The sequence below is a fragment of the Columba livia genome, chromosome 2, assembly GCF_036013475.1.
Source record: "Columba livia isolate bColLiv1 breed racing homer chromosome 2, bColLiv1.pat.W.v2, whole genome shotgun sequence".
Lineage (NCBI taxonomy): Eukaryota > Metazoa > Chordata > Aves > Columbiformes > Columbidae > Columba > Columba livia.
This window is the reverse complement of record NC_088603.1, coordinates 113,791,992-113,811,406: the sequence shown is the minus strand read 5'-3', so window position 1 is coordinate 113,811,406 and position 19,415 is coordinate 113,791,992. Positions and strand designations below refer to the sequence as shown.

The following is a 19,415-nucleotide window of genomic DNA, read 5'->3' as shown; positions in this document are numbered from 1 at the left end:
GACCATGAGCCAGCACTGTGCCCTTGTGGCCAGGAAGGCCAATGGCATCCTGGGGTGTATTAGAAGGGGGGTGGTTAGTAGGTCAAGAGAGGTCCTCCTTCCCCTCTACTCTGCCCTGGTGAGACCACACCTGGAATATTGTGTCCAGTTCTGGGCCCCTCAGTTCAAGAAGGACAGGGAACTGCTGGAGAGAGTCCAGCGCAGGGCAACAAAGATAGAGTGGAGCATCTCCCTTGTGAGGAAAGGCTGAGGCAGCTGGGTCTCTTTAGCTTGGAGAAGGGCAGACTGAGGGTGACCTCATTACTGGGTGACCTCATTACTGTTTACAAATATATAAAGGATGAGTGTCACGAGGATGGAGCCAGGCTCTTCTCGGTGACGACCAATGTTAAGACAAGGGGCAATGGATATAAACTGGAACACAGGAGGCTCCGTTTAAATTTGAGAAGAAACTTCTTCACAGTGAGGGTAACAGAGCACTGGAACAGGCTGCCCAGGGGGGTTGTGGAGTCACCTTCTCTGGAGACATTCAAAACCCACCTGGACGCCTTCCTGTGTAACCTCAACTAGGTTTCCCCTCTCCTTCATGCTTAGTGAATGAGTTCAAGGGGGAGATCTGTCAGGAGCAGGTGAGAATAAGGCAGGGATTACTTGAAACTATTTGATCCATAAAAGTCCATGGGACCCAATAGCTGCACCCAAGGCTGCTGAGAGATACATACTTGTTCCAGAAATAAACAAAAAAACCCACAAAAGAGAACACAATTTCTTCCAAGACATGCCTTTTATTTGTTTGTTGTTTGTTTGGGGTTTTGTTTGTTTTGATTGATTGGGTTTTTAAAAGAACTGAGAGGGTCAAGTTAGAAAAACACTGTTGTGGTTTTAGTTGAACCTCATAGAGTCGTATGCCAACCATCACCATGTATTTACAAGACCTACTGGACATCTGCAAAGACAGAAGAAAATTCAAGGACATGAAATAGTGAAATGGATGAATGAGTGGACAGACTTGGCTTAGAAATCACTTTGGTAAGCCAAGTCCATTTGTGTCACCACCAAGAACAAATGCTCAATAAGTATCTTACCATAATCCTGCAAAATGTCTGATAGGGAGAAGAAGACTTAGGATGACATCTTGAACAAAACGGCTTTAATGCTGTGAGCACAGTAACTAAGGGCTTGACTTACCCTGGAAGCACTCAGTAAAGTTTTCAACAATTAGAAAAATACAATAAATTCTTCAAATATACAGAAGCGGTGTGATAGAACAGTTTGAACACTGTGTATGTAATATAGAACAACAAAAACATTGATCTCTAGTAGCTTCACTACTCTCTGTGGTTCTAAATTTGCTGAATATTGTGCTCCCTGTCAAACTCCGTTTTTCCAGTGCTGCAAAATGTGGATACAGTTTACCTAGTCAATACTTTCATAGGTCATTTTTCCAAAGTAAGCAACACATTATTTAATCACAAAGCACAAACTGAATTTTTATACTAAAAGCATAGGGATAGAAAAGCAGATAAGTACTTTCCAGTAATGGGCCTACCTACAGTTTCTCTGTTTAACAGATGTTCATTTAGTACATTAGATATTCTATACTTTTTCTAAATATGTGTGTGTTTGGCCCACAAAACCTATGCAAGCACCTTAGCCTATGGCAGCAAAAACAGCTGTGCTGAACCAATGACCTCCTTCTGAAGCTGCAACTCCCTTCACAATCAGGCTCACAATCCACCACACTACCCACATGAGGCAAGGAAGCACAACGAGAATGAATGGTGACAGATAATCTTCCACCAGTGTGGAAACTGGCAAGAGTTTCTTCAGTTCCAGACCTCTGAACAGAATGGCATTTTAGCTCCTCAAAGCCACCAACTTTTGTGCTATGATTAAGCTGCTTACATGCGTTTGGATTGCGCTTGCAAAGGAGTACTCTGTTTTTTCAACACTCCTACAGCCAGTTTCAAATTAAATAAAAATTACTATTTAAATTGACTGTTGCTCTTCATTGTTCTGTGCATCACATTTCTCTTTCCATATATTATACATTTATATATATATATATACAAAAAAGAAAAACAATAATATGAAAAGAGAGAAAAAAAAATGTAACCGATGACTCTCACTTACCCATCCATGAAAGCTTTCTGGGTGAGTTGCAACACTCAACACAAGGTGAGAAAGTCTGGCACATGGAATGGGTTCTAAGCAAGCTCTGTTCTCTTCTCCAACACATCTACCCACTCCTTCCAGCACTGCATATTCAACTGCTTTGTTTATTAACAGCTGCTTAAGACATCTCTGTGTCAGCTTTCAGACCTCTGTGAATCCCATTCTCAAGCACTGAATATGGCCCTTGTTCAGTGATAGAAAAAAATCCAGTTTGATACTGGTTCAGTGGCAGAGAAAATCCATATGATGTCACAGACACAAAGAACTGATCTAGTATTAAAAAAAAATCACTCTGTCAGTTCAAATTTGTTCCGGACATTTTGATGGAATATCTTTGCACTTGCAAATCTTTACACCCGAGGGGGTATTATCTATTCTCGCACAGCCAGCCAAAACCATAAATCCAGCGTGAACTTTGCATTGCTTGCTCTGCTAATTCAACAGGAATGTGATCATGCGCCCAAGCCTGGCCTATCTTTTAGGTAGTCAAATTGTGCACAAATCTGGCACTAAATAACATATAAGTATGACCAAAGAGGCAGCCACTGTCAGGAGAAAAGACAATATTGGTGAAAAGAGTAACAACCTTTTATGCCTGTGACAATTTTGATAACCAATCTCAGCATTCCATTACCATGGAAACTTCCATCCTCTGAAACCCATCCAGAATTACTAACTTAGGTGTACTGTGTCCTACAACACCGGGTATGGACTACACTAGAATTAGAAAAAGACATATGCCAGATTAGGCAGTCCATTCACCTGCATATTGCTCACTGTGGGAATTATAATGACCACAGGGCACTATCTCGTCTTCATAATATTTTTTTAAATGAAATCATACTGCTTTTGTGAATACTTATACAACCTTTTGAAAATGTAGCAGAACTCCTTCACTGATAGCTTAGGTTCATGAATAGGAAATAAATTTTAACTCAACACATGCACAAACAGGTATCTTCCTCCAACTAGCCTCTATGGACATATGTATGAAGAGTTCTTTCATAGTACCATCTCTATATTGAAAAAACAAACAAACCAACCAACCAACCAAAAACAAACCAACCAAAAAACAAAACACAAGGCAAACCAAAAAGACATGCAGCGAAACTTGTTATTCTTTTCTATGCACTAGATGGTGTTTAACCTGGCATCATACCAGCAAAAACAAATTCCTGAAAACTAGCAAACTCAGGGCAAACACATACCTCTGCTGCCACTAGTAAACAAAATGTTTTTCTCTATTTCTGTTGAAGATACATATGAAAAAATAGTACTAAATAAGAAAGGAATCTTATCTGTAAGTCATTCTTTTTAACTCTAAATAGAAGGTGTGTTACGTGATCTCAATTTTGCAAACTTTTTGGGACATAATATTTTCATGAAAGCCATTCGAAACCTCATATGACAGAGAGGGTAAAGAAATGGGTTTAAAGAGGAGTTGAGCCACAAAAGCCAAAAGGTTATTTCATACAGGGATTTATGGACACAGGTTCCTCGGCAGGCCCCACGAATAATCATTAGTAAAGTGTATGGGGCCCAGCAAATGGCAAAGACACACACAATTATGACAAGCGATTTCGCTATTTTCTTGTCCTGCTGCAGTTTTGACCCAGTCCTCGAATGGAAAGAAGCAGAAAATTCCCTTTTGAGGGCTGCGGAACTGGTTTGTGTTGGAGATGGACAGTTAGCCACCAGTGCTGGTCTCCATGACCTCGTTAAGGATGAAACACTGTCCTCTGCTTCTGATGGAGAAAAAGACGATGCTCCTGGCCTTGGCAAGAGGCAAAATCCCCAGGACAGGCTGCCGCTCCTCGCAGGCTCACAGTCCTGCGTGCTGCCGTGCCGCTGCCGCCTCTGGATGCTGTGGAAGATGTGCACGTTGAAGTAGGTCACCGAGAACAGTGGCACAAAGAACTCCAGGGTGGACGCGCACAGGAGGAAGTACCAGTTGTCGTAGAACTCAGCGTAGCACTGATCCACCGCTACCACGCTGCGTCCGGCCACGTGCTCCCAAAAGAGGATGGCCGGGCAGTAGAGAAGGAAGGCAAAGACCCAGGTGGCCACCATCTTGATGACAGGGTTGGACGTGATTCCCTGCTGGGCTCTGTAAGAGACCTGTGAAGGAAGAAGACATTTCACAGATTCAGACAACATTTTGGAACAACTACCTCAAAAAAAACCCATAAGCAAGCAAGTCAAATATAATATTTGTTCTGTAATTCCCTGGACACCTGGAACATCTTCACTTGTGTACGGTCCTTAGAAACTCTGTTACTCTTGCTCCTGAAATACTGTAGCTCTGTGACTGATTTTAATACTTGGGATTGGAGAGGAGCCAAAGACTGTTTGTCTTCCAGATGTGAAAAGATGTGGCTTGTTTTCATCACTACCACAGGAAGGTAGCAATAATGAATCAGTTTATGATTCATGAAATGTGCAGGCTCAGAGAATGAAAGCAGCTGTGAGACTTCCTTCCTGCACAGGCAAAAGTAGAAGCCTTCTATATTAGACAGGTTGCCATGTGAGACTGAAAACACTAGACAATATAATTTTTAATACTGTTTCCACTTAGCAAAAAAATCTATCCCACTTATATGCTTTAACGTCTCTTACTTTATTGAAACATTTTGTTTTAATGCTCACTTTAACTTGTAAGCAGCTCATTGCATCACTGCAAATCTTTATGTTTTGATGCCTACCCAGACTGCATTCATTTATTTTACTCTCTAGCCATAAATATCAATGTTTGAAAAAAATACTAAGAATTAAAGACATGTCATCCAAATTTAGGAAATACAAGAGTTAAAACCATCCTTGTAATAGCCCAGCCAGTATGTACAACACATGCTTCTAGCTCTTGGACCCCCGCATCTTTCAGAGTACAAGATAATCTGTTAATGAGAAGCTGGACAATTTTATTTCCTCCATAGAGTTCAACATTTGTCATTCCAGGCTTTACTCAGACCCAGAACTACCTTCCTCATCAGCTTCCTATGCTGCTCATTAGCGCAGCACCTGCATGCTATACAAATATTAATGAATGGTATCTTCACAGCCACATATGACGTAAGTGGCATTGTCCCTGTATTATCAGTGAGCAACAGATCAATAGTGCAGTGTTACACACATTGTTTTAGATTCTCTGTTTTGTACACCCGTTGACTGAAGATTCAGACTCCTCTACATCTTAAAGCATCGTATCAGTTCAGAGCACAGCTCCAGTTCTGCAATAATAAATTTGCAACCCTTTGCAAGACCACAAACATTTCAATTTAGTAGGCAGAAAACAGGAAGCTCAGCACAGTTTCACAGAAAGGTAAGTCTGAAATGACTGGCCACAAGCTGGGTTTGCAGCAGAGGCAGAGGTGCATCCCAAGTCCATGAGGAAGTGTAATATCTTTTCTTTAGATAACAGCCCTATGTTGCACACTCTTGGAGAGAAAAACAGAATGTGATAATGTAAACATCAACAGTGCATAAGAACATGGAGCTTAGCTGGGTTGCAGAGGCCTTTTTAATTTACGTTTCTCACATTCTGAGTTCTGCAAATTCATCCATATTTTTCAATATTACCTTTTCTTAAACACAGGGAATTTCATACATTGTTCCAGTAAAAAAAATAAACAAACACACCCCAGCAACAACCAACCCTAAAACCTGGGGAAGACGACAAAGAGATTAGGCATTGTATCAGCACTTCCCAAACAAGAACCTCCTGATCTAACGCAGCCCATGCCACTCGAGCTAGCAGACACATCAAAAGCAAGGCATGTTGATGGTCTTCCATCTGGACCAAAAACCATGTAGAGCTTAGAAATGGTGAATGATAATATTTACGACTGGGTTCCTCAGATTATCTTCTGAAGTAGAAGAATTATAATATTCAAGAAACACATCTTACCTCTCCGCATATTTCAATTAATTCTCTTTTTGGCATCAAGGGATTGGTTTCCACCCTACTGTTTGTTGACAGCATATGTCAATCACCCCCTGTGGCAATGCAGAGCCTCATCTGATTTTCAGTTGGTCCATCCCACATCTCTCTCCATACCCTTTTCTCCTTTTAAAATTTATCTCAAGCCTACGCACATCCTTGACTCAATGTAGTTTTCATTAGCACTCTTCTAACAACCAAAGCACAAGTTCTCCAGACTCCTACTGCTGCTTTCCTACCTTGACCTTGTCACTTCCTCTGTAGCGTAATTAAATAATTTCTGATCCAGGCAGTGGAAGTGAGAGTTCGGAGAAGGGCAATGAAGCTGGTGAGGGGTCTGGAACACAGGTCTGATGAGGAGCAGCTGAGGGAACTGGGGCTGCTCAGCCTGGAGAAAAGGAGGCTGAGGGGAGACCTTATCACTGTCTACAGCTACCTGAAAGGAAGTTGTAGCATGGAGGGGGCTGGGCTCTTCTCCCAAGTAACAAGTGATAGGACAAGAGGAAATGGCCTCAAGTTGTACCAGGGGAGGTTTAGATTGGATATTAGGAAAAATTTATTCATAGAAAGAGTTGTCAGGTATTGGAACACGCTGCCCAGGGGAGTGTTTGAGTCACCATCCCTGGAGGTGCTTAAAACATAGATGAGGTTCTTAGGGCCATGGTTTAGAGGTGGACTTGACAGTGCTAGGTTAATGGTTGGACTCAATTATCTTAAAAGTCTTTTACAACCAAAATTATTCTATGATTCTATAAATCATAGGCAAGGCATTGTCTTAAGTCTCCAACACTGAAGCATCAACATTTCTCAAAAAAAAAAAAAAAAAAAAAGGTAAAATAATGAAGGACCATTTAGCTCCTAGTGTTAACTGCAAACACTTTGTGTTCTTTGAGTTTTATAGAAACCTAAATGTGTATCAAAGAATAATTAGAAATGTTTGTCTTACCGCTTTAGTAACTGACAGAAAACGGTCGTAGCTGATAAGGACGATGCTGAACACCGAAGCTGTGCACAGGAGATAGTCCATGACTAGCCAGAGCTTGCACAGGCCTCTTCCCAAGTGCCACGTCCCTGTCAGGGCGTAAGGGATGTACAAAGGTATACAGAACACACCTATGGAAATAAATCAAATGCACACATCAGTCAGCACTGCAGGCAATGCTCGTGAAAGCATAGAAACATTTCTGTGGTATCTGATAAAAACACAATACTGACTGGAATTGCCACATGGAAGGCTTTGTATTCTCATGCAACCAATAAACACTTTACTACAAACTAGGCACCAGTAACATTCTTATAATTGATACCTTTCTGAAAGATGTATTGAGTTTATTGTGTATCGTTATTACTTCTCCTGTTTATATCACCTGCTAAAGGAAGGAGCAGCTGACTTTTTTACCTGCTGAGGTAAACACTACCCTGTATTAACTACCAAAATTAAAGCAAACAGAAAACATCTTTCCCCGTCCCAATTTAATTTACTGTTTTCTACCGTAAATGATCTAATTGTCATGCTTCTATCCTCTTAGAAACATGATACGGTATCCGAAAGTGCTCTAGAAGTAACTTTTAAGAAATACAATATGACTTTCAGACTAATCTTTCAAACTATATGATCAAAAGCCTGACAAAAACCACACAGTTAATTAAGTACACCCAGTCCAACATTTATTCTTATCATAATTCTTGGTCATAACCACTGTTCAGTGATGAGCCCATAGGCTATTATCTGTGGGAACACACCAAGTGGCAGGAACATACATGAGTATCCCACACCCATGGCTATCTAAATTTAGGGTGTTAAATCCAAACGTTGTGAAAGTGCCAACATGATCTCATTTTAATGAATTTCTAGGCGATGACAGTAAACATAGTGTCACAATGCAGCCTCGTGAGGCTGAAGAGCTAACGGTGCAGTTTGGTATGATGCAGAAATGCAGCGAACAGCATCAATGCTGCAATGAAAGAGAATCACTGCATCTAGAGAGCAACTAACACTTGCTCTTTCAAGCAAAAAGTCATGTTATAGATGTTAATTTCAAATCTAGATTTACTTCATAATAATGTGTGCTTCTGGAACAGGTACTGAAGAGTACCTTCAGAGTTTCCATTTCCCTAAAAATCTTACCATTCCTGTTATTCTCCCTCTACTAAGAATCAAGAAATCTCTATTCAAATCCAGCTATAGGTCCAGAAGGGCAGAGATAAAGCAAAAGCTGTTGAACATTAAAATCAGTTAGATTAAATATATTAAAAGAATAAACAAAGGGCTCTGCAAGCACGAAAGTGTGTGCTTTTAGCACTTAGGATGATGCAGAATATAAGGATAATTTAGGTAACCTTGAATCTAAATTGTGTAGCTACAGAGATACAAATGAGTTTTTCTAAAGTATGCAAAGCTTTTAACCAAATTTAGAATGAAAACCTTGATATTCAGGTAAACATATCATGGAACAAAATTTATGGAAGTTACGTAATGCCAAGTAAGCTCTACTTCCTTCTTTGGCAGAGGATGTAATTTACTTTGTACTTCTCAGCTAGATGCTGGTATTTGTTCAGTGTGGTGCTAGATTGTGAGCCAGATGACAGAACACCGCTCTGTCCCCTGGTTTTCTGTTCAATGCCATGTTTTTCCCCTGCGTACCACAGCCAGAAAGCAGGCTGCAAGATCTCTGCAGCACAACGAGGCAGGTGTCAGCTGGAAGAAGACATCAGTTATGGGGGAAGGGATCAAAACATTATGCAAGGAGATCTGGACATCACCAGGACCAAACTATTAGAAGCCATGCCCCTAACAGAATTTCTGACACTGGCAACAAATTTTAACAAGAGTTTCTTCTACTTTTTCAGTATCCTTTTTAAATGTGTAAGTAAAACCAGTAGAATAAAACCAGTTTCAAAATATTTTGTTGCGACAAGAATATAGATTTAATGAAATAGACACACCTGCTTAAAGCCAGCCTTCTGCATACTCAATAATTTAATCACACCTTTTACCAGAGACACTCAACACTTCACAGAATATTGCAATACATCAATCTCCAATTGCACATCACAATAGCATTTTAATTGTACTTTTTCTCAGTACAAGTTTCAACATAAAATCTGTCCCTATGTATAAATATGTATAATATCAAACTTCTTAGAAACCTTTTGATTTGTTTTTTTTTTATTTACCCATACAAACACATTCTCCTAAGGTATGACATACAGCAAAACGTTTTAAAGTACTATTAATCACTAATTAGTTGCAACCTTCAGGTGATTACCTGTATTGTGTGAGAGTAGATTAAAAGAGAAGATATCAATCATGTATTCAAGCTCTGCCAGACAATATATGCTGTATTCAATTTGACTACCTAGATTTTAGTCAAGGCTCTTCACAACCAGCTCACATTCTTTGTTATTCCATATAGAAAGGCTGAGGGGAGACCTTATCACTGTCTACAGCTACCTGAAAGGAGGTTGTAACATGGAGAGCGTTGGTCTCTTCTCCCAAGTAGCAAGTGATAGGACAAGAGGAAATGGCCTCAAGTTGTGCCAGGGTAGGTTTAGATTGGATACCAGGAAAAAATTCTTCACAGAAAGGGTTGTCAGGCAGTGGAACAGGCTGCCCAGGGAAGTGGTGGAGTCACCATCCCTGGAGGTGTTTAAAAGGCATTTAGACAAGGTTCTTAGGGACATGGTTTAGTGCTAGACTTAGGTTACAGTTGGACTCGACCTTCAGGGTCTCTTCCAACCAAAGTGATTCTATGATTCGCACACAGTAGTATTTTTTTCCTGAAGCAAGAACAGTATATGTTACCTGTTTACCTAACAAAGGATCCATTTTTTTTTTCTGAAAACATGACAGGCTGCTAAAACACCTCATGCAGTTTCCACCATCCCTCACCCTTCCCCTAGACACAGCACTAGGAAATAGTTCTCTTAGAAGACACCACCCAGCTTCTCCTAAGATTCCAAGGACACAAACAGAACATGCCTCCACACTCATGACTTACCCACTGCAAAGTCAGAAATAGCAAGATTGAGAAAGAAATAGTTACTCCGATGCCTCAGGTTTCTGTCTGTGATGAAAGCAAAGATCACCAGGATGTTTCCCAGGGTGGTGACCAGAGCCAGCAACACCATGAGGAAAGCCAGCAGCACCAACACGCCCAGCGAAAACTCAGGGCTCGGTGCCAGTGTGCGCAGTGTCTCGTTACATGTTCCAGTTGCATGCGGAGCTTCAGCAGTGCTGTTGTGCATGTTGCATATCCAGGTCAGTTCAGTCTGGGAAGAAAGTTGCATCTTGCAGAGTTATCCGAGAGGTTGAGAGTCATGAGGAGTATAAAGAAGATAGGCCAAAAATCCAATAAACATTAAAAAAAGTTGACTCGCAAGCAGAAAATATTAAAAGGTTCTGATGCTAGATAAATCTTGTTTTCCTAAGATTCTTTAAATCATGTATATGTCTAGAAGAGCTACCAGCACAAAATATGCAGTTTTTCCAAGCTCATATTTTAAAATACAAGTTCTTTATGCAACCTGATCTTTATCTGTGGAGGTCAGAAGGGCTGATTCGAGATTCTCTCTTGCTTTCCTCCCTCCCTTCCTTCCTTCCTCATTTCTTGACAAAAGGCATGGTCAGCTTGGTTGTTGATGTTGTTCTTTCTGTGGACCCTAGGGCTGGAAACTGGTATGCTGTAAATGAGCGTATATAGTTACTTACCAGAGCAGTTACGCAGTAACGGTCCAACCCTCAGACAACAATTGCAAAACTCCCACTGAAATTGGGAGCCCCAGTGCTGCCACCATCCCTGAACCAAGGAACAAAATAAACTCCCTGCACACGAATGAGAGCTCAGCAATTAACTTTAATAGGACGAGGCTTTTCTTCCCACGCTGGTGGGAGAAATTGTGTGTCTTCCACAAGTGCTTATTTTTTGTATGAGTAATGAAACCACTTGCAGAGAGCTGTGAGTATTCCACAGTTGTAAAAATTCAATCCTTTTTATTATGGGTTCTAAAAACACTTTGGTGTCTAATTTTGGAAACTTAAATTTGAAAAATGTTGGCTGTCATGTCTGTGCTTTGTTATAGCAAAAAATTCATTAGCATTTGCCAAGAGCTTTTTCTAAATCTTTGAATGGCAGCAGTACAAACACTGCAAAACTTCATCATCCATACAAATATCTTTACAGCATGCATGTCCATTACTGCTGTAAGCTTTGTGTCATCTCCAGGTAATGCTGGAAATGTAGAAAACACACTTTGGCAATGACGACTGAGTAATACCACTAGCCTTTTTCTGCTAGTAAGACCAAAGCTGATCTAAAATAAGTTCTTGAGGTCCAAGCTATTATGTGGTTGAAAAGAAAATAAAGCAGTGAACAAATGTGAGGTCAAATTAAGGGTTGGGACAAGTCTGTATTCTGTCTGTCTCAACTGCCTGTAGCCTAAGGAAGAGTGTAAGAACTTGGCAAAATACATGGCTGGTGTGCTCCCCATGACTAGTGATTTGTAGCTCCAGGTACCAATACGGTACCAGGAGTGCCATTCAATCATTTTATTTTCACTTCATCTTCTAAACAGTCACCTTCTTACCCCACGAATCTGTGCTTCTGTGTTTTATTGATAATTAAAGCCTTCACAGAGTTCCAATAGACCTCCAAGGAGAGTAACAGTCCTTCTGTGATTGCTTCACTGCAATCAGATCCAGAGAACAGCAGGAAAATTGCCATGGATACTGCCAAACCATGGATCCTATATGGATCCCTGTTACCATGTCCCAATTATACTTTTTCTTTCCTCATACCTAATGCAACCAGTCCTTTTTGACTGCTTTCACCTTGCCAGGGGAGCAACAGCTCATTCCTGCGCGTCCAAAGTGACAATCCCTTGGTAAGGGGCACTGAACGTGGGGCATCTCGCAAGCACAAAACATATCTGCTGCAAACCTCTGGCAGGGCCTGCTCAGAAACTGCACTGGGCCACATACCCTAGAGGAAAGTACATTAAAGGTTTTCTTCTTTTAGACATGGGGGTGCTTGCCCTCGGCCAGGAAGAGCTCCTGGAATGGGTTTCCCCATGTCCAGTAATACTCCCTCCTTTTCAACCGCAGAAGAGATAAGATGGCCCAAGCTCTTAAGCACTTTTTACTACAGGAAACTTTCGGATATACTTCTGATTCCTTACTTGTCCCTGATGGCCAGAAATGGCAGCTTGAGCTGGCAAGCTTTTTTACAGACTGGTGTCTGCGATGAATCAATGCACAGCCACTGGTCTCAGAAAAAAAAAAGCATTTGTTACCATCTCCTGAACACCTGTGATCACCAAAAGCCTGCAAAAATCTTAGAAAAGCAGAAAAATCATAGATCCAAACTATGCACCAACAGAATATGGTTTCGTAAAAAACTCAAATAGACAAGCCACAAGGCTGAAAGCCACTGTTTGTAACAGTTACAGTTAAAACTGCACCCTCTTAATCATAAACCCCTTATCAAGTTTTATGCATTTTTTTCTTCAGTGAGAATCTATGCTAAAATAATTAAAGCTAAAGTGTTAGTTAAGTTACTCATGCACTTTGCAGATACTCTGCCTTAGAATGGTGCCATGACAGCATTTTGCAAAAGTAAGAACAACATTTTGGACCGTTTTCTCTCAAGCTGCTTTACAAAGTATAAACAGCAATGTTCTCATTGTATCTTAACCCAAAATCGTCTGTGCTGAGAAACTGAATGATAAGGATATTATGAGTACTAAACAATAAGGCTACGTGCATAATAACTTCCAAGGTACGACAGCTACATCCTCACTTTCGTACCATCTAACAGGTTACCATAGCTTATACATAACATATATGCAATAGCTGTGCTATATCTTGCTAATGTAAGAAATGGAGAAAAATCTAAACAAGTAAGCTAAGAAATATGGTATCACTTTGAATTCCCTGCTTTTCTTTGACATTTTTATTTATTGCTGCAAGAATTAAGACACCAGCTTAAGTGTAATAAAGTTTAGCAGTCCAAGTGTCCCCTGGGAACCTGGAAATTCTGGTCCAAGTAGACACACCTTGTAACTTTTCAGTCTGTTATTGGATCTATCTGCTTCAGTTTCCTCAACCCTAAGCGAAAGGCAATGCTCAGTGACCTTCTCAAAATCTGAGCGAAATTCTCCATTAATTAATAGAGTATGTCAGTGGTAGAGAATTAAAGATACATTATCCAAAGTACTTTTATTCTAAACTTCGATAACTCATTTGGGAAGCAAGGAAGACAGATTTCACAGCCTCCAACATCAAGGTGCTCATCCTAGCTGAGCACTCACTCTACCCATACACTCTTCAGTCTCAAGAAAAGACCCAGTAGCTTCACTGTTTTTAATGAGAAAAAGCTGACCTTATCAAAGGGCTTAAATCATAGAGTGCTTTCTAGGAGTATACAGCTACCTAATTCTCTCTCACACAGCATTTCTTCTTGGAGCTAACTTAGATCTAACTTGGTTTCTTGAAATCTTAGACATCTAGGTCTTCCACACCATGCTTGGGAAGTCAGTGTGCAGCAAGGCACCTAAAATTATGGATGCTATGCTCCTGTGCCTTGCGAATGTACCTCCAACATCACAGACCTATTTTGCAAGAGTCATTATGCCATGTAACCAATCTGTACACATCCAGAAGATAAACTACACCAGCCAGCAAGCTTGGGTTTGGTGTTTTTTGTTTGTTTGGGTTTTTTTGTTTTTAATCACTAGCAGTACAACTCAAGTTTAATAGAAGATCCATTCCATAAGCTTTTAGCAGATTTTTTTTTTGTGTAGCTATAACTATGATTAAACCAGTCTAGAAAACCTGTCTAGCTAGATAAATACCCTAAGTAGATACTGAATAAAATGTTGATTTTCTACTGTTTTTCTACTGATTTTCTTCAGTAGAGAGTTTTAAAGGGTTTTACTAATGCTACTAATAAACAGAGAATATATATACAAAATATACAAAACCAATCTTGAGTGCGTATGTAGAAGCTCTGACTGAGCAGGGCCAGCTCAACTGATTGATCCCCTGGTGTTAACTAAGCAGGTGGCTTGTGCCAAATTTTTAACAAATCTTAAAAGTTCTTCTCCCAGTTTTTAAAAGTTCCACCTCCCATTGCCTTCAGAGTAGTTTTTAACAAACCATTATATCACTCAGTCTTCCCAGGACAGCATGTGAACTGCTCAATGATAATCCTATAAAAAGATATGGAATTTATTCTTGTCTACATGGTAGACAATAAGGGCATAGCACAGATTAATACACCAAAAGGATCCACAAGTAAACATTCCAGCTTCCTTTTGCCTTCCTTCTTCCCCAGGCATTAAACAAGAACACATACTAAACAATAAAAGTATCACCTGAATTACCTACTGATGAAAGTGTACAGACTTTGCAATATCAAGAAATTACACAGAGTCCAGAATTGCTATGCTGCAATTAGAGAAAGAATTATCTTCACTTTTAAAGGTTCAGGGCAGTAGATTTAAAAAACCTTTCCATATTCAGCACGGAAGATTTCCAGATACGTGGCAGGACATTTACATTAAATGTTCTGTCTCATCACCACTTCTTCAAGAGGAGCTTGGAAGAATGACATTGCTCATTCATTAAGGATCTCCTAGCTGAAGTCTCTGTTTTACAGAGAAACCACCTGACAGTTCTTCAGAAGGCTACAAAATACCCCAATCAGAGACCACATATAAACTCCTGTTCTTGGCCCAGTCAATGACATTCAAGCAACAAAGCAAAATAAATCATTCTGATATTACCTTAAAGGAGACTGGGGTCCTGTAATGGCTAATCTGGTTTCAGCTGTACTCCATATCCAAAAAAGCAAAAGTGAAAACAGTAAGAGTCAGATAAGAAAAAAAAAAAAAAAAAAAGGAAAAAAATTATATATATATTTAAGTCACACTCCACCTTTTTATGACAGTGTTTGATCCTTCATGGACATATTTTTATGATACACAACTGTACTCTGGGTATGAACTAATGCTATAATCCTTTTTGTTTGTTTGTTTTCCTCAGAACTCAGGATTAAACTGCTGCTTCAGTTTAATATTACATTTTCTGTTTTTAATGTTTAAGTTGTTGCAAGTCATTTTTGTAATTTCTTTCCCTTGCTGGATCCCACTTGCTAGTTCCCACACAATTCATTTCACAGAATCTGATTTCTCATCAGGTTGCACCATAAAGTTCTGAAGAACATTGGTGCTCCATTCCATTTTAATTCACTTTCAATATGTTCCTCTAGATCCTTACTTAGAGATCCTTAATTTTCAATCATAGATTACATTGATAAACAAGATTACTGCTTTCCTCCAGGACTGGAGGAAAGCAAATGTCACTCCAGTCTTCAAAAAGGGCAAGAAGGAGGACCAGCGTAACTACAGACTGGTCAGCCTCACCTCCATCCCTGGGAAAGTGATGGAACAACTTGGTGCCATCTCAAGGCATATCAAGGATAAGAGGGTCAGCAGTGGCTGTCAACATGGCTTCACCAAGGGGAAGTCGTGCTTGACCAACCTCATCGCCTTTCACAAGGACATAATGAGGTGGATAGATGATGGCAGAGTGGTGGATGTGGTCTACCTTGACTTCAGTAAAGCATTTGACAGTCTCCCACAGCATCCTTACAGCTAAACTGAGGGAGTGCGGTCCGGACGATCAGGTAGTGAGGTGGATTGCGAACTGGCTGAAGGAAAGAAGCCAGAGAGTCATGGTCAATAGGCCAGAGTCTAGTTGGAGGCCTGTATCTAGTGGAGTGCCTCAGGGGTCAGTACTGGGGCCTGTATTATTCAATATATTAATCAATGGTTTGGATGAGGGAATAGAGTGTACTATCAGCAAGTTTGCTGATGACACCAAGCTGGGAGGAGTGGCTGACACACCAGAAGGCTGTGCTGCCATCCAGAGAGACCTGGACAGGCTGGAGAGTTGGGCGGGGAAGAGTTTAATGAAATATAACAAGGACAAGTGCAGAGTCTTGCATCTGGGCAGGAACAACCCCAAGTTCCAGTATGAGTTGGGGAATGACCTATTAGAGAGCAGCATAGGGGAAAGGGACCTGGGGGTTCTGGTGGACAGCAGGATGACCATGAGCCAGCACTGTGCCCTTGTGGCCAGGAAGGCCAATGGCATCCTGGGGTGTATTAGAAGGGGGCTGGTTAGTAGGTCAAGAGAGGTTCTCCTGCCCCTCTACTCTGCCCTGGTGAGACCACACCTGGAATATTGTGTCCAGTTCTGGGCCCCTCAGTTCAAGAAGGACAGGGAACTGCTGGAGAGAGTCCAGCATAGGGCAACAAAGATGACTGAGTGGAACATCTCCCTTATAAGGAAAGGCTGAGGGAGCTGGGGCTCTTTAGCTTGGAGGAGAATGAGGGGTGACCTTATTAATGTTTACAAATATATAAAGGGTGAGTGTCACAAGGATGGAGCCAGGCTCTTCTCAGTGACAACCAATGGTAGGACAAGGGGTAATGGGTTCAAACTGGAACACAAGAGGTTCCACTTAAAATTGAGAAGGAACTTCTTCACAATGAGGGTGCCAGAGCACTGGAACAGGCTGCCCAGGGAGGTTGTGGAGTCTCCTTCTCTGGAGACATTCAAAACCCACCTGGACACCTTCCTGTGCAACCTCATCCAGGTGTTCCTGCTCCAGCAGGGGGATTGGACTAGATGATCTTTTGAGGTCCTTTCCAATCCCTGACATTCTGTGATTATTACATTGTTGAGCAGTAGGAGTTTAGGATACCAGTATTTGTCATAATGCATTTTATGGGAGCATGGAGATTGCATCCCCAACTTACTCAAAAGCAAAGGCTGATCCCACCCTTGTTACCTGGTAGAGGAGGAAGCTGCATCAAATCTAAAGCAGATCTCAGATAACAGAGTGCAAGAATACATTCCTTTCCCACCGTCAGGGGTACTTTTGCCCATTCTTCTTAACTTCATTTCACCACAGAAACCTGCAAAACATGGTGACACATACCTAACAGAAAATGCAAACCTTTCTTCTTTCTGCATAGATGCATACTGAAGGTTTCAGCTTCTCTCTTAGTATCTGTAAACCTCACCCCAAAAAATCAAAAATGATAACTTATGTTAGTAACATAGGCCATGAGGCGTGCCGAGGCATTGGTCTCAAAGTCTTGTGTTGCAAAACTGTTCTCGAAAGCTGCATGAAAACTTGTTCTCAGAATAAAGGAAGTTAAAACTTAGGAAACACTTACAAACGAAAATAGGAAGAGAATACAACATCTCTAACCAAAAGTATCCACAGCCACCAGCAATTCATGTTCTCTTCGAAAGAAATAGCATGAAAATAAACACTTTCATTTTGTTGGTCTGTTTACAGCCATTTTAAGGGACAGGGGATTCATTTAGCTCACTGATTGGATGACCTATATGATCTATTTCATTTACGCAGCAAGTGGTTATCAAAAACTCATTTCTTCCATTTTGGGGTTTTAGTTTTTGCTAACACACAACACTGAGACAAGATTCTTGGGGACAAGGATCGGTACTTTCTGAAAAAAACAGTAGTAATTAAAAAAAGAAAAAAAAAAAAGGGACACTTATCTTTCACATCCCTCAGACTGAACACCCAAAAGCTCAGACTTGCAGGATGATTTGTTGATTCTGAGCATTCAAGCTTAAAGGATGATCTTTGGAAAAATAACATCTTACCATGTGTGGAACTGAATCCTGGGCAGCTGTAGCACAGAACATCTTGCAATCCAACTGCTTCCCATATTAAGTAACTGCTACAATTTCAGACTTTCATAAAAACAACAGAAACTTTGGAATACTTACATTAATAAGGTACTGGAAGTGAATGGCAAAATAGGAGTCTATCCATATGATAGACAAACTGCGAACAAGAAATACTTATATGACCCAAAAAGTGCAAGACTACTACATACTGTAATATTAATATATGGATCTCCTTCCCTGGGACAAATGCCATGTCATTATTACAAGTACAGATGCTAAGCCTGAACCCAAAAGAGCCTTACTATGCAGACAAGGTAATGGAACTGCATAAAATTGTTGCAGTAAATCAATGCAGGATCTATCTGCCAGAGAATCAGTGTTTCGTTGTTGTGGGGTTTTTCTGTTTGTTTGTGGGGGTTTTTTGTTGGTTTTTGTTTCATTTTTGGTTGGTTGGTTTGTTTTTTAAAATCACATATATTAGTGGTACTTTTCAAGTTACTGAAATTCTTAAGAAATATCTCTGTTGCTATATCAAAACTCTGGAATAGTTACCATGATTAGATGATACTTGCCTTGAGAAAGGTTTTCTGAGGTACCCCTACTGAATAACTATAATAGACCATTCAGTGTAAGAACACATTGGCAAAAAGATTTATACTGAACTGGTGGTCAAATAAACTAGTCTTACAAACATACCTTTAAACTATGTAAGTGTCACTAGAGAAATGTCATTAAAAATAGTCACAGCCCTGGCATTACTATATGAGCAAACTACATAAGGTGTACCTGACCTAAGAAAGCACCTGTGACTCAGACAGTAATTAATGAATCACAAAGTTCAGAAATTAACTTGAGAAAAAAATGAAAAAAACCCGAACAGATCATCATCCTCCCCAAGTGCAAGATATCAAGGGAATGTTAAAAATAGCCATCTAAATAGCAATATATCAATTAACTGACAAAAGGTCCTGTGTTTTTTGTTTGGTTTGTTGGTTTCTGTTTGGGTTTTTTTGTAATGCATCAGAGAAAAGTCTGGAAGCTATTAATTAAATAGTAGAAAATTCAAGTGTTTGTGATCCTATAATTAACACTTGTTTTTCTTCCCACTCTACACCAATGGAAGTCACTTCAGAATGCTTACTAATGTTCACTACTGGCTGTAACAGTCCAATTTCAAAATCCCCATATTCTTTGTTGAAATCACTGGTTCATTTTATTATACAACACTTAATCCTCAGCTTTTCAACAGGCTCCTAGAGTCCCAACACATTCTGAAGTAATTACTTTACATTTCTTAGTTCATCGCCCATGTTCAGTCTTCCTTACATCAATAGGCAGGTGACCAAGAACTGCACAAGCTCTCCAAGGCCAAACAGCACTGGACCACACGCTTTCCTTTCAGGTATAGGAAATACAACACTTCCTAAGTGACCTGCTCTATGAATGACTCCAGTCTCACCCTCAGCACAACAAATTAGGGAATTCAAGTTCTAATACAAGACAGGTGTTGAGTTCCCACCCAGGAACCGAGATCAATAATCCATATTTTGGTCAACCATTGTTGGGTGGGAA

At 40.3% G+C, this 19,415-nt stretch overlaps 1 protein-coding gene across 2 annotated transcripts; it reads right to left on the bottom strand.

Moving 5' to 3' along the window:
• Positions 1-765: 765 nt before the first annotated feature.
• LOC102093225 (histamine H3 receptor) lies at positions 766-19,400 on the bottom strand. 2 transcript variants are annotated; one of them, XM_065053355.1, is made up of 5 exons: positions 16,969-19,400; positions 14,897-14,939; positions 10,114-10,384; positions 7,059-7,225; positions 766-4,293 (listed from the first exon to the last, which is right to left on the bottom strand). In XM_065053355.1, exons 3-5 carry the CDS (start codon positions 10,358-10,360, stop codon positions 3,496-3,498), a joined length of 1,212 nt encoding a protein of 403 aa, XP_064909427.1. In that variant the 5' UTR covers positions 10,361-10,384; positions 14,897-14,939; positions 16,969-19,400; the 3' UTR covers positions 766-3,495. The 2 variants fall into 2 exon arrangements, with proteins under 2 accessions (XP_064909427.1, XP_005511828.2); XM_005511771.3 differs by having other exon boundaries at positions 10,114-19,400.
• Between the last annotated feature and the right edge of the window lie 15 nt (positions 19,401-19,415).

What these genes read in the sequence shown, in the direction of transcription:
- LOC102093225 (XM_005511771.3), bottom strand. Translation starts at nt 10,402, where the DNA reads ATGCAACTTTCTTCCCAGACTGAACTGACCTGGATATGCAACATGCAC. An exon ending in TATTTCTGACTTTGCAGTGG is followed by an intron (nt 7,226 to 10,113) that starts GTAAGTCATGAG and finishes TTATTTCCATAG; the next exon opens with GTGTGTTCTGTATACCTTTG. An exon ending in TTCTGTCAGTTACTAAAGCG is followed by an intron (nt 4,294 to 7,058) that starts GTAAGACAAACA and finishes CTTCCTTCACAG; the next exon opens with GTCTCTTACAGAGCCCAGCA.